Source organism: Orcinus orca, chromosome 4 (assembly GCF_937001465.1).
Source record: "Orcinus orca chromosome 4, mOrcOrc1.1, whole genome shotgun sequence".
In the NCBI taxonomy this organism is placed as follows: domain Eukaryota; kingdom Metazoa; phylum Chordata; class Mammalia; order Artiodactyla; family Delphinidae; genus Orcinus; species Orcinus orca.
In genome coordinates, this window is record NC_064562.1 from 50,174,332 (window position 1) to 50,186,906 (window position 12,575).

General features: G+C 42.2%; 2 protein-coding genes across 2 annotated transcripts in view; both read right to left on the minus strand.

Annotated features, from left to right (window-relative positions):
- Nucleotides 1-5,292: 5,292 nt before the first annotated feature.
- On the minus strand, nt 5,293-7,402 carry LOC101277391 (growth-regulated alpha protein-like). Its single transcript, XM_033412500.2, has 4 exons — nt 6,950-7,402; nt 6,732-6,855; nt 6,546-6,629; nt 5,293-5,967 (listed from the first exon to the last, which is right to left on the minus strand). Exons 1-4 carry the CDS (start codon nt 7,038-7,040, stop codon nt 5,952-5,954), a joined length of 315 nt encoding a protein of 104 aa, XP_033268391.1. The 5' UTR covers nt 7,041-7,402; the 3' UTR covers nt 5,293-5,951.
- LOC101285495 (growth-regulated alpha protein-like) overlaps nt 5,293-12,575 on the minus strand; it is a 114,817-nt gene continuing 107,534 nt past the window's right edge. The window contains exon 4 of the mRNA XM_049708991.1: nt 5,293-5,967. Coding sequence (XP_049564948.1) covers nt 5,952-5,967 — 16 coding nt within the window. The 3' untranslated portion in view covers nt 5,293-5,951. The remainder of the gene's footprint in view (nt 5,968-12,575) is intronic.

The following is a 12,575-nucleotide window of genomic DNA, read 5'->3' on the forward strand; positions in this document are numbered from 1 at the left end:
CTTCTGCCTGCCTTGAGCCCCTTCCCACTGCTCCTGGTTACAAAACCTTGGCTTTCCTGTGGGAAACATCTTTTCTTCCTCCCAATCTGGGTAGCTCAGGTAGGGTGACCCTGCTCCAAAGCTCCAGAAGTGAGCTGATGACTGAAAGTAGTATTGGTCAGTCCTTCCAGTTTGGGTCCAGCCCCAGCCACTCTATAGGTGCAGGGGTGGGTGAGTGACCTAAGCCTAGTCAAGTCGGAAAAATCACTGGGGGACTTCCCTGGTGACACAGTGGTTAAGAATCTGCCTGCCAATGCAGGGGACACGGGTTCGAACCCTGGTCTGGAAAGATCCCACATGCCACGGAGCAACTAAGCCCGTGCGCCACAACTACTGAGCCTGTGCTCTAGAGCCCGCGAGCCACAACTACTGAGCCCATGTGCTGCAACTACCGAAGCCCCCACACCTAGAGCCCATGCTCCGCAACAAAGAGAAGCCAACGCAATGAGAAGCCCGCGCACCACAACGAAGAGTAGCCCCCGCTCGCCGCAACTAGAGAAAGCCCGTGCGCAGCAATGAAAACTCAATGCAGCCACAAATAAATAAATAAATTAGAAAAATCCCTGGGGTCCTTTTTGTCAAGAAATTGCTTTAAAAAAAAAAAAGCGCTTGCTTCCTGTTGGGTTATATCTAGTAGAACAGAAGCTTAGAGCTTTGCCAGTGGTTGAGAACAGGTTGCCTAAAATGAAGCCAGCATAGAGAAAAGCAGCCTGATCTGGAGTGAGATTGTTACTGAAGAGAATTTTTGAACTGCAACACCAAGCTTTATCGCACCTACTCATCAGTCTTTTAGTTTTATAGGTCAAATGCTTCTCCTCTTCATTAAACTAATTTGAGTTAGGTTTTTGTTACTGACTCCACTTATGCTAGTTATCTTACTTATCTTACACCTAGGAGGGTGTTTCAACTCACATTTAATGTCTTTCTTTCTCCATTTGTTTCAGCATTTTCAACGATAATTTTCTCAGCATTTATCAGGTGGGAATGAAGTTTGGTGCTGGGGATATAAAGAGGAATAGGAGACTCTGCCACCCTCTAACTCTCAATGCAATAAGGGAAATGAATGTACAAATAGAATTTTTTTTTTTTTGGCCCCGCAGCTTAGTTCCCTGGGAGAGGGATTGAATTCGTGCCCCCTGCAGTGGAAGTGCAGAGTCCTAACCACTGGACCGCCAGGGAAGTCCCAACAGATAGCAAATTTTTAGGAAAGCTTGATAAATACCATGGCAAACCATTCCCAAGGTATCAGGAGTGAGGAGGGACACCCAGTGCAACTCTTATATAGAGTGGCTTTATGAGAGACATCAGACAAGTTTTCCTAAAAGAAGTGCTCACTCACATTAGTCTTAAGGATAAGGAGTTTTCCAGGTAAAGGGGGAACACTGAGGGGTGGAAAACATTCCAGGACAGGGCCAAATGGGCAAAGGCATGGCTATTACAAAGAGCATGGGAATACTGGGAGAGCAAGTGGCTCATGCAGATGGAGCTCACTCTGCGAGCAAGGAGAGGGGAGAGACTGAGGCAGGAGCAGGTGGGAGGGCTCAGACACTGGAGGCCACGTGCCCATAGGATTCTGCTTGTCCATCAAGACCCAGTTTGGTGTTGCCTCCATCGGGAAGTCTCTACATGCACCTCAAGGTGTTTCCATATCCGTCTTGCACGGACTACACCGTGACCTTTATCAGCTATCTACCACGGGGAGGGGGAAAGGCTAGGGTAACCTAAAGCTTCACAGAGTGTGCGGAAAATGAGGGGTGGTAGATACTGGAAAAGATTAATAAGCAGAAACCTCAGTTAAATAGAGTTGAGAGACCAGAAGGGGGAGCTCTCACACCCTGGGACAAGAGCAGAGCCCAAAAGGAAGAAGAAAGACTCCTTTCCTGGCAAGGACATGATCAATGACAATCCGTGGACTCTGTTTACCATAGCCCCCCAACTTCCTTCTCCTATCTATAAAAGTGTTCCTTTTTTTTTTTTTTTTTTTTTTCCGTACGCGGGCCTCTCACTGTTGAGGCCTCTCCCGTTGCGGAGCACAGGCTCCGGACGCGCAGGCTCAGCGGCCATGGCCCACGGGCCCAGCCGCTCCGCGGCATGTGGGATCCTCCTGGACCGGGGCACGAACCGTGTCACCTGCATCGGCAGGTGGACTCTCAACCACTGCGCCACCAGGGAAGCCCAAAAGTGTTCTTCTTTTGCCACGTGGGGACTTGCACGCAGCTTGCCGTGGTTACAGATCCCCAATTTGCAGTTCTCTGCTAATCTCAAGTAAACCCATCTTAGCTGAAGAAATATCTGACAGTCTATTTGTGACGTCAAAAATATTAAATCGAAAGACATTTATGAAGCACACACAATATACAAGAGACTGTGGTCAGTTTTGCAAAAGACATGTAGTGGGTAAAGCTGAAATATGAACTTCTTCACGCATACTTTCTTCTGCAATAGAGCTAGTCTTACCTTCTGTTCCTATAGTAAAGACAGCCTGGTGGTTTCAAAGTCTATGATTATTTAAATCATTTCAACTAACTCTGAATACCAACTAATATATTAGATTTGGGCGTTATTCCAAAACTTCTAAAGAATAAATTTCAATATAAGCTTTGTATTTCCATTTTCTTAAGATTGCTTTTTAAACTTTTAGAGAAGTAATTAAATTACATTACATATAGTATAAGCCAAAGAAAGACAGAAATGCCAAAATTACCAAAGAATACGTCAAGAAATAGATATAGGAAATGAGGAAATGTCTCTGTGGAAATGTTTTTTATCACACTTGGCTGTGATGGGCATGAAACAGCATGATGACCCTGCTTTGATGCTTCCTGTATTGTGGAAGCAAAATTTAGGAAGCTGAGAAATTAGTTATAAACCACAGCACGCACATCAAGTACAGTGATATGTTACATATTTCAGCTAGGAAAGTTACAGTCTTCATAAAAATCTTGATGATCGGAGAATATCTTCTGTAACCTTTCAGAATTTAAAAATCTGTTGATACATTCTTTATGGCTCATGTATGCTCCCTTTTAGAAAATGTTATCTGTGTGTTGGAAAAACAAATGTGATTTATGCAATTGTTAGGTGAAGCATTCCTATGTGTTTTCTTCAGGCCAATTTGGTTGGTCATGTTGTTTAACTCTTCTATACTGTTACTGATTCTTTACTGCTTTGTCTATTAAGTATTGACAGAGGTTTGTTAGAATTTTTAACTATGACTGTGGTTTCATCTATTGCTTCTTTTAGTGTTTCTCTATTTTGCTTTATATATTTTGATAATATGATATTAAGTTCATAAAATTTTAGAATTATTTTTGTCCCTTGTAAAATTGCCACCTTTTTATTTTATATTTTTGGCCATGCCACAAGGCATGTGGGATCTTACTTCCCCACAGGGATCAAACCTGCGTCCCCTGCTTTGGAAGCACGCAGTCTTAACCACGGGACCACCAGAGAAGTCCCACCATTTTTTATTTTAAATCAGCCTTCTTTGTCTCTGACTACCTCTTTCCTTAAGTCTTAACGTATTAATTTGGTCTTAAGTATTCATTCATTAAGTATGTATTCATGCCAAGTTTCTTTCAGTTGGTTTTTACATGATATAATACTTTCAATTATTTTCATTTCAAGCAATCTGGGTCTTGATATTTAAAGTATGCCTCTTTTAAGCAACATAGATTTTTTTTGTCTTAATTACACAGCCTGGTAATTTTTGACTTTTAATTGGAGTGTTTATTCCATTTAAATTTACTATAATTCTTAATATAGTTGGATTTAAGTCTACTATCTTGCTATTCTAGTTGTCCTATCTTTTTAAAAATAAACTTTCAATTTGGAATAATTTTAGATTTATAAAATATTTGTATGGATAGTACAAGGAGTTCCTGTGGACCTTTTGCCCATTATTTCCTAACGTTGATATCTTACATGATTATAGTACACTTGTCAAAACTAAGAAATTAACATTGGTACATTACTGTTGACTAAACTCCAGTCTTCCTTCAAATCTCATCAATTTCCATTAGTGTCTTTTTCCTATTCCTGGATCCAGTCCAGCACACCACATTGCATTTAGTCCTCATGTCTCTTTTTTCTCCTCTGACCTGTGGCAGATTCTCAGTCTTGTGACGTCTTTCATGACTTTGACAGTTTTGAAGAATACTCATTAGTTATTTTGTAGAATGTTCCTCCATTTGGATTTTTAGGATGATTTTTTTCACGATTATACTGGGGTTGTGGGTTTGGGGTGAGAATATCATGGAGATGAAGTGCCCTTCTCATGAAATCATATGGGGGAGGGGTAACATGATATTCACATGATGTAAGCGGTCATAATAACCTTGAGCTCTTGGTTAAGGTCTGTCTGCCAGATTCTCCACTGAAAGGATACTGTTTTTCCCTTTTCCTTATCTCTTTTTTGGAGGTAAGTCACAAAGTCCAGCCCAAACTCACGTGGGGAGGGGAATTAAACCCCACCTTCAAGAGGCTTTACTTACATTATTAGGCATTCTTCTGAAAGGAAGCCATCTCTCCCTGTGCCATCTGTTGTTTTGTTCCTTTATTCCTTAACTTTTGTCTACTTTTGTATTATTCAGGTATTTTCTTTTATCCCATTTTATCCCCTTTTCAGAGTTTTAATCCAAAATTTTGCATTCCCTTTTAATGGTTGCCCTAAAAAATTACTATATGCTTGCCACAGTATAATTTTCCTTAATACTTTCTCTAACAGTTGAAGAGATGTATCATATTCTAAATCCATTTATCTCCCTACCTATCATTTGTTATTTTTGTCATGTATTTTACTGTACAGTATGTATTTATCTCCATTGGTCATTATTATTGTTCAATAGCACAAATTGTTTGAGTTCTTAGGAAGAATCCATTTTTCTATCCTTTGCTCCCAACTTCATTAAAAGGAAAAGAATTGCATAATTGTTTGAAAAACCACTACCATAACCATTTAATAGGAGCTCTTGTTGAAATATTGATAAAAATTCAACAGTTTATGAAGAAGTAGTTTTGAATAACAAATTGGTCAGTGTGAAAAACAGCAATATTTTATATAAAACTAGGATTCTCAAGGTGGTTGGGGAGGGTAGAGTGCCAAGTACTCTTTCCTGAGTAACAGAAAAGTAAGGGAAGTAACAGCCAGAAGCAGGCATAAAGTTAGGTAGAACCTAAGTCTAACTGTATAATACCTTGGGGGCACCTAGGAGGAACCAAAGATCAAGATGAATAAAACAAAACCTAAGCATGTTATTTTTTTTTGCAAAACCTTTATTTTCGTGGCATTTAAAAAAATTTAACAATAGTTTTAACTTCTCTGTTCCAAAACAAAGAGAAACACTATATAATGAACATTAAACAAGGCATTATGCCCTACAAGAAAGACATAAAATGTCCAAGGGAAGCTTCAACATAAAAATGTTGACCACATAAAGAGATCATTTCAATAAATAATAACTGACATTGTTTTAAACAAGTACAAACATAGATGTGCACACACTTTCCCTGATTCTCATAGTGATCTCACTGTCCAATTGTGTGGATCCCCTCTTGCACCCACCCCCTCCACCTCTATCACAGTGCCTGGCACTTTATGGTCTCCCAATAAATATCAGTTTAATGAGACATTTAGAACCCGTCATCCTCATATTAAATAACAATCAGGACTGAGTTAAGTTTGATTAAACACATTGAAATCTTTAAATACTAACATGTAAAATATTAAAATGAGCTATAAAAATAAATAAATACATGTATAAATAAATAGAACTCATAAAAAATAGTCCAGCACATCAAGTCCCTTCTTGGTGTCCCCAGAAGCCAGCTGTTTTCTTCTTCATTTTCAGTTCCTACAAGAGCAGAGACCGCTCTTCAGGAAATGCCCTATGAGCTTCTTACTTCTCTCTAGGTCAGTTGGTGCTGCCCCTGTGATGAGAAAAGGGTTAGTGTTCAGGTGCTGAAGAAAGCTGCTTTTCTCTTTCAGGCCCTTGAGGCTCGAGGGACTTCTGCATGTAGACCATGGCCCAGCTCTGCACTCAGAAAAGGTTCCTGCTCAAAGGGGTTAAAGACCTTACACAGGTATCCTAGACTTGACCTCAGGGAGGTCTCACTGAAAAGTCCCTGCTCTTCACTAGTAAGCTTCAGAGGCCCATGTTGCCCAAAGCCAGAGGTTCCACATTCAGGTAGAAACCATTGAGGAATGGAGGTAAACAATGTTTGTTCCTTAATGGGTCAGAAGCATTTTACCATCCCTGGCTAAATCTACTTTATCTTTTAGGAACATACCCACGCTCATTTGAATAGGGATGGAGAGGGGGATAAGGACAGAGAGCCCTGGAAATACCCTTCTGACACAGAGCAGATCAAATTTAATGGGGAAATAATAATGATTTTCAGTCCTGCAACTAAACCATAGGTTTCTCTAATAATATTTTCAGGAGGTAGATGCCAGTATTTGTGACCAATGGCTCTAGTTGCAAGTGGGAATAAAATCCATAACTCACTTGTTTAGCATCTTGTTGATGATTTTTTTAACCATGGGAGCTTCAGGGTTGAGGCAAACTTCCTGACCAGCCTTGAGAGTGGCTCTGCAGAGAGAAGGGAGAATCCACGTGAGGTCGGGCTGGGGGTCGGGGTGGGGTCGTCGGGAAGGCGGGGGTGACAAGCACAGCAACAGCGGCGGCACTTACACGACTTCCGTTTGGCCGCAGTGGGGTCCCGGGGGCGTCACCTTCACGCTCTGGATGTTCTTGAAGTGAATCCCCTGCACGGTCTGCAGGCACCAGCAGCGCAGTTCGGTGACCACAGGCGCCCCTGCGGGGAGGACAGACTCGGTTAGGGGGCTGTCCCGGGATGGGCCCCCACCCGCCCCCGTCCCGCCCTGGGGGTGCCGGGCGCCGGGTCGCACCTGCTGCGCGCCGGCCGGCGGCCACCAGGACCAGGAGCAGTAGCGCGGCGCGGAGGAGCCGGGCGGCGGCGGGGGTCGCGGCGCGGGCCATGGGGTTCAGCGCGGAGTGTCGCTGCTTGCGGCGGGAAGGCGGGCTGGAGGGCTGGCGGAGCGGATTCTGTGGCTCCCCGAGCCGGGCGAAGCCCTTTTATCGCGATCGGACAGGGGCTGGCAGCCCAGGGCCAGGGAAATTCCCCGACGCACGTGGAGTTCCCGGGTCCGGAAGGAGGGCGCGGCCCCGCGGGCCTCCCGCGTAATCCATGCCCTCGGGGAGGGGGTGGGGTGTCGTCTCTGCGCCGAAATCCCCGCAGGGGGAGCGAGTCGCCGGCATCCCTGGGGTACCGCCTGCGAGGGCGGCCGTGGGCTCCTGGCAACCCCTGGTCGCGGGCGGTGAGAGTGTCAGACTGGTTAGACCAATATAGGGACTGCAGCACAACTTTAGGGCGAGAGTTAACTTTTTTTTTTTTTCTAAATTTATTTATTTATGGCTGTGTTGGGTCTTGGTTGCTGTGCACGGGCTTTCCCTAGTTGCGGCCAGCGGTGGCTGCTCTTTGTTGCGGTGGGTGGGTTTCTCATTGCGGTGGCTTCTCCTGTTGAGGAGCATGGGCTCTAGGTGCGCGGGCTTCAGTAGTTGTGGCATGTGGGCTCAGTAGTTGTGGCTCACGGGCTGTAGAGCGCAGGCTCAGGAGTTGTGGCTTACGGGCTTAGTTGCTGCGCAGCATGTGGGATCTTCCCGGACCAGGGCTCGAACCTGTGGCCCCTGCATCCGCAGGCAGATTCTTAACCACTGTGCCACCAGGGAAGTCCAAGAGTTAACTTCTTCTAAAGACACTTCTGTTTTGGAGAGTGGAAGAGTTGACGCTGGAATGGCAGCCTTATTTTGTCTCTCTTCTTCCTCTTTAAGTTGGGTTTTGTAGATTTTATTTATCCCTGGAATAAACGCACTCTTTAAAATTACATCTGTCATCTCAGTTTGTGTGTAAGAACGTTTGTCGAATTCTCGGTGTTTTAGGATCTCAAATAAATCACACTTAATGCCATTGTTTTTACCAGGTTGGGCCTGGGGGTAGGCCATTGAACAGGTTAATTCACTGTTTATTTTAAGATACAGTGTTGTAATCTCTTATCTGCCCTCTCTTTGAATTTCTGGAATTTAGTCATTACAGGAGCACCACTTTTTGTTCTAAAGGAGGCTGTGTTTTCACTCATGACAGTTACTCGGGTGTTGAAAGGGGCCGTGCGGGGCTCAGGAGGTCCATTCCCCTTTTCTAGGCTTGTCCGTGGACAGAAAAGATCATAAACATCAGAAAGCTAGTACCTAGTGATCCCTGACTTTACTATTGATACAAGCAGCAAACAGATACGGTTTTTGACATACATAAGCACTAGCTTACTAGTATATTTCATTCCAGGTTGCCTGAATTGGCCTGTTTCCTGGGATTGATTCTCTCTTGAGTATCAGCTATCAATGTACTTACATTTCAGATTCTATGTAACTGAGGCCTTCTCACTTTCACCATCAGTTCCAATATCCCTTTTGGATTAAACAGCAGATGGTTTAAGTTGATCCTCCTGGATCGATGAGGACGTCGGGGATGTGTGTGGTATTCTGTGGTTGCTGTGAGAAGGATTGGGGAGCTGGGGGAGTGGGTCTGCCTCAGGAAGAGCTGAGAGTTTGTCAGGCAGTCAGGGCTGAAGTCTCAGCTGCACACTTACTTGCCACATGGCCATGGGACCACGGGGAATTATTTAATCTCTCTCTGCTCTCGCTTTCCCTCTGTTTAAGAGAGCTAATGATAGTGCCTGCCTCACAGAGTTGTTATGAGTATTAAATGTGTTAACGTTTGTAGAATAGTAGCACATACTAAATGCTGTATAAATATTTATTAAATAAACAAAATAGAAGTGTTTTACAACCTTAATGTTATAGACTAGATGTTTGGGTCCTCCAAAATTCATATACTGAAGCACTATATTTCATTGTGATGGTACAAGAAGTTGGGGCCTTTGGGAGGTAATTCAGTTTATATGAGGCCATCAGGGTGGGGTTCTTATGATGGGATTAGTGCCTTTATAAGAAAAGACACCTGGAGAGCTTATCGTCTCTTTCTCTCTGCAATGTGAGGCTACAGCAAGAAGGCAACTATCTCTATGTGCAAACCAGGAAGAGGGTTCTCACCAGATACTGAATCTGCAGACACTTTGATCTTGCTTCCCAGCCTCCAGAACTGTGAGAAATAAGTGCTTGTTATTTCAGTCACCTAGTGTATGATATTTTGTTGTAGCACCCGACCTGATTAAGATACTTACATGAACAGCAATGGTCTATGATGAATCCTTATGTAAGCAGAAAAAATATTTTTTTTTTCAAAGAAACATCTGTTAATTTATCTTTAAAATTTTTCAGCATTAGAAATTTTGTAAGAGGGATGCATCTGTATTCTTTGGGAATCTTGGAATAGATTTTTTAAATCCATTGTTTGAAATTTTGCTTTCAATTACTTCCCACATAAAATAGGAATAAGAGTAAAATTCTTCCCAATTCATTTATGGGAAAATATTTAAGAAATGACTCTCTGCCTTGGGCATTAATAACTAGCTCCTCAAACAATGAAAAGTATTAGCTCTAATGATTCCCAGACCCAACCCAAAGACGTGAGTAAACACCCAGGAAGAGTAGAATTTCAGCTTATTTACAGTAGCAGCCAAAATGATGAGATACTTCAACTCACTATCTGTAGAATTATCTATAATGTGACTCCTAGAACTTGTTAAATTAAAATCATTTGCTTTCAGGAAGGAATGAGAAAGACTTTTTTTTCTTTTATAATGTACCTCTTTCCATTATTTAATTCATGACAGCCCCATAGTAAGTTTCAGAAAATTTTAAGAGCGCCAGTGTTATGAAGTCTATCATCATAAGCGAATTTCTTCTTGTGTTAACATGTCCCGAATGCCTCTTTTATAGGTACAAGCTATAAACCAATGCAATCACTAACTCAATGAAGTCATCTCTAAGATAGGAGCTCAGCTTCCTAAATTCCATTCTACCCTGTAATTTTTATTGTATCTTTCAGATTTGACTAATACAATGTACTATGCCTGCAAAATCTGGGGTCGTTGTTCCATGCTGAAAACTGACCTTGCTAATTGGCCAGCAAGAATGAGTGGTGTGGCTCTGCTTTATCCTAGCTTGCCTTGAGAGCTTTGCCATTGACACTACCACCCCTCCCATTTCCTAACAGCTATAGTTTGTGTATAACATTTCTGGTTCTACACTGAAGGGAGAAAATGAAGATGACTGAACATGCTACTATTGATAGATCCCAAGATTTCCCATCCCTCTAAGAGCACTTAGTTGAACATCATTGCTAACCTCCCCTTCCAAGCTCTACTACAACTGCTATTTCTATCTGTCTCCTTCCTGGCACCGACCTTCCTTTTTTTTTTTTTTTTTGGCCACTCCGGAGCAGTGTGTATCTTAGTTCACTGACCAAGGGTCCAACCGGCACCCTAGGGAGTGAAAGCGTAGTCCTAATCACTGGACCGCCAGGGAATTCCCCTTCCTTCTTAAAACAGAGCCCTCGTTTTCCTTTGGAAATCCTCACCTCTGCCCTTGTCAGTCCATGTGATTAAGGTGCGGTGACTTCAATTCTGAGCTGAAGACGGGGAGCTTGTGACCCTATGGCAGTGTTGTTCCCTGCTTCCTACCTATGCCCTTGCCCAAGCCAATATGGGTTCACAATGGAGCCAATGAGTTAAGATTGACCAATGAGACAATGCCACTTGTGCAGGAACAGAGGGAACTGAGATGCTCTTGCTTCTTGCTGGGATTGCTAAACTGGTAAAATGGAAACCCAAGGTCTTGCCATGACTTGGGGAAAGCTTGCCTGAGAGTAGACTGCCACAGAGGAAAGCACAGACCTGGCCTGCACAGACAAGATTTTTGAAGATGCTTGAGCACCTAAGTCTAGCATTGTCCTATCTAATCCTTTGACTTTCACTGTTATATAGCAATAGATTCTCTTCTCTTGTTCAGCCAGTTTGAGTTGTAATTCCATCACTCGCAGTGAAAGGGTTCTGAAAAATACCTCCGTCTTTCATATTGCTTCTAAAGTTATCTTTCTAACAGACTGATTTCTTCACTATTTAAATCCTTCCTTCCCTTCTTTTCTCCATCTATTCATTTTAAAGTTAGCACTTATGAGTTTGGAAACATGCTATGTTCAAGGACTACAAAAAGTTTAAGATTCATTCCATTATCACAAAACTTTCAATCTAACAGGAGAACCAGACATACATACAGAAAATTATGAAGCAGCCTGGTAAATCCCATGAAGAGTATGCCCAGGATATGATAGGAGCATAGCGGTGGGATACCTGACCTTTTTTCTGAAGGGGGTGGGCCAAACTCTCAGAGAAGAACTTCAGAGAACCTTCTCTGGAGGGAAGGTGCCTCTTGAGTTGAGTCTTAAAGGATGGATGAATTTTTCCCAGGTGAACTGGGAGATCAAAGGATAGAGGATACATTCCAGAAAGAGATGACCAGATGAACAAAGGCATCAAGGCTAGAATGAGTATCATGTCTACTGGGAGCAGCCAGCAATTCATGTATCTGGAGCTAAATCTGTGAGTCAGGGAGAGGGGGGAGAGATGGAGGCAAGACCTGGTCACTGAAGGCTGTGTGTAGCCCCTATCTGTTGTTCAGAAACCAGTTCATATGTTACCTCCATTAGAATGCTCATAAATCCATCTCAAGGTGTTTCCATGACCTATGTGCACAAATTCTCCAAGTACTAAGTGGTGTGGGAGAAGGTCAGAGTAAATAAAAGGTTCAGGATAAGACAGAAAATGAGAAGATAGTTGATATTCAATTCAGTAGACCTTTATTAACCACCTACTGTCTATAAGGTGCTAGGACAGGATTTATAAGAGATGCAAAATTGGATAGACTCCAAACTCTTAACTTGGCATTCATTAATATCTATCCAATATACTCCCCTCTGCATGTTAGGTAACTTCAGTTGTTGTTATATTTATAGTAAAGATTTGAATGATTTGAGCAATTTGCAACAATTTAAAATGATTTCAAGTTACACTAAGTACCCTTCAAAAATATTGGCTTTGGGCAATTTTTTAAAGATTTTAAAAAATTGCTTCAAATTAGGTTTTCATCTTTATTTTCTTAAAATTGTTTCCTGAATGTTTATGGAAGTAGTCCTGATTAAATAAATGCTACCATGTTCAGATAACGTAACATGAAGAAACAGTGCTATGACAACTTTAGAAAAGGGAACTCAGCACAGAGAAAAGGGAACCTTCTCCATGGAAATACATAGTTTATGTTATAAGGTGTTTTTGGAGAATAAAATCATGATGACTATGGTTTTATGGAAGCAAAATTTAGGAAGTCAATAGATGTAAAAGTATCACACACGTGGTGTCACAATATGGGTATCACAAATAAAAGTATCACACACGTGGTGTCACAATATGGGTTTTAGCCAGAAGAATTATGAATAAAGAATCAAAAACTTGATTTTTAAATGTTGTCAATAGTATATTTTCCAATGATTTTTTTACTGTA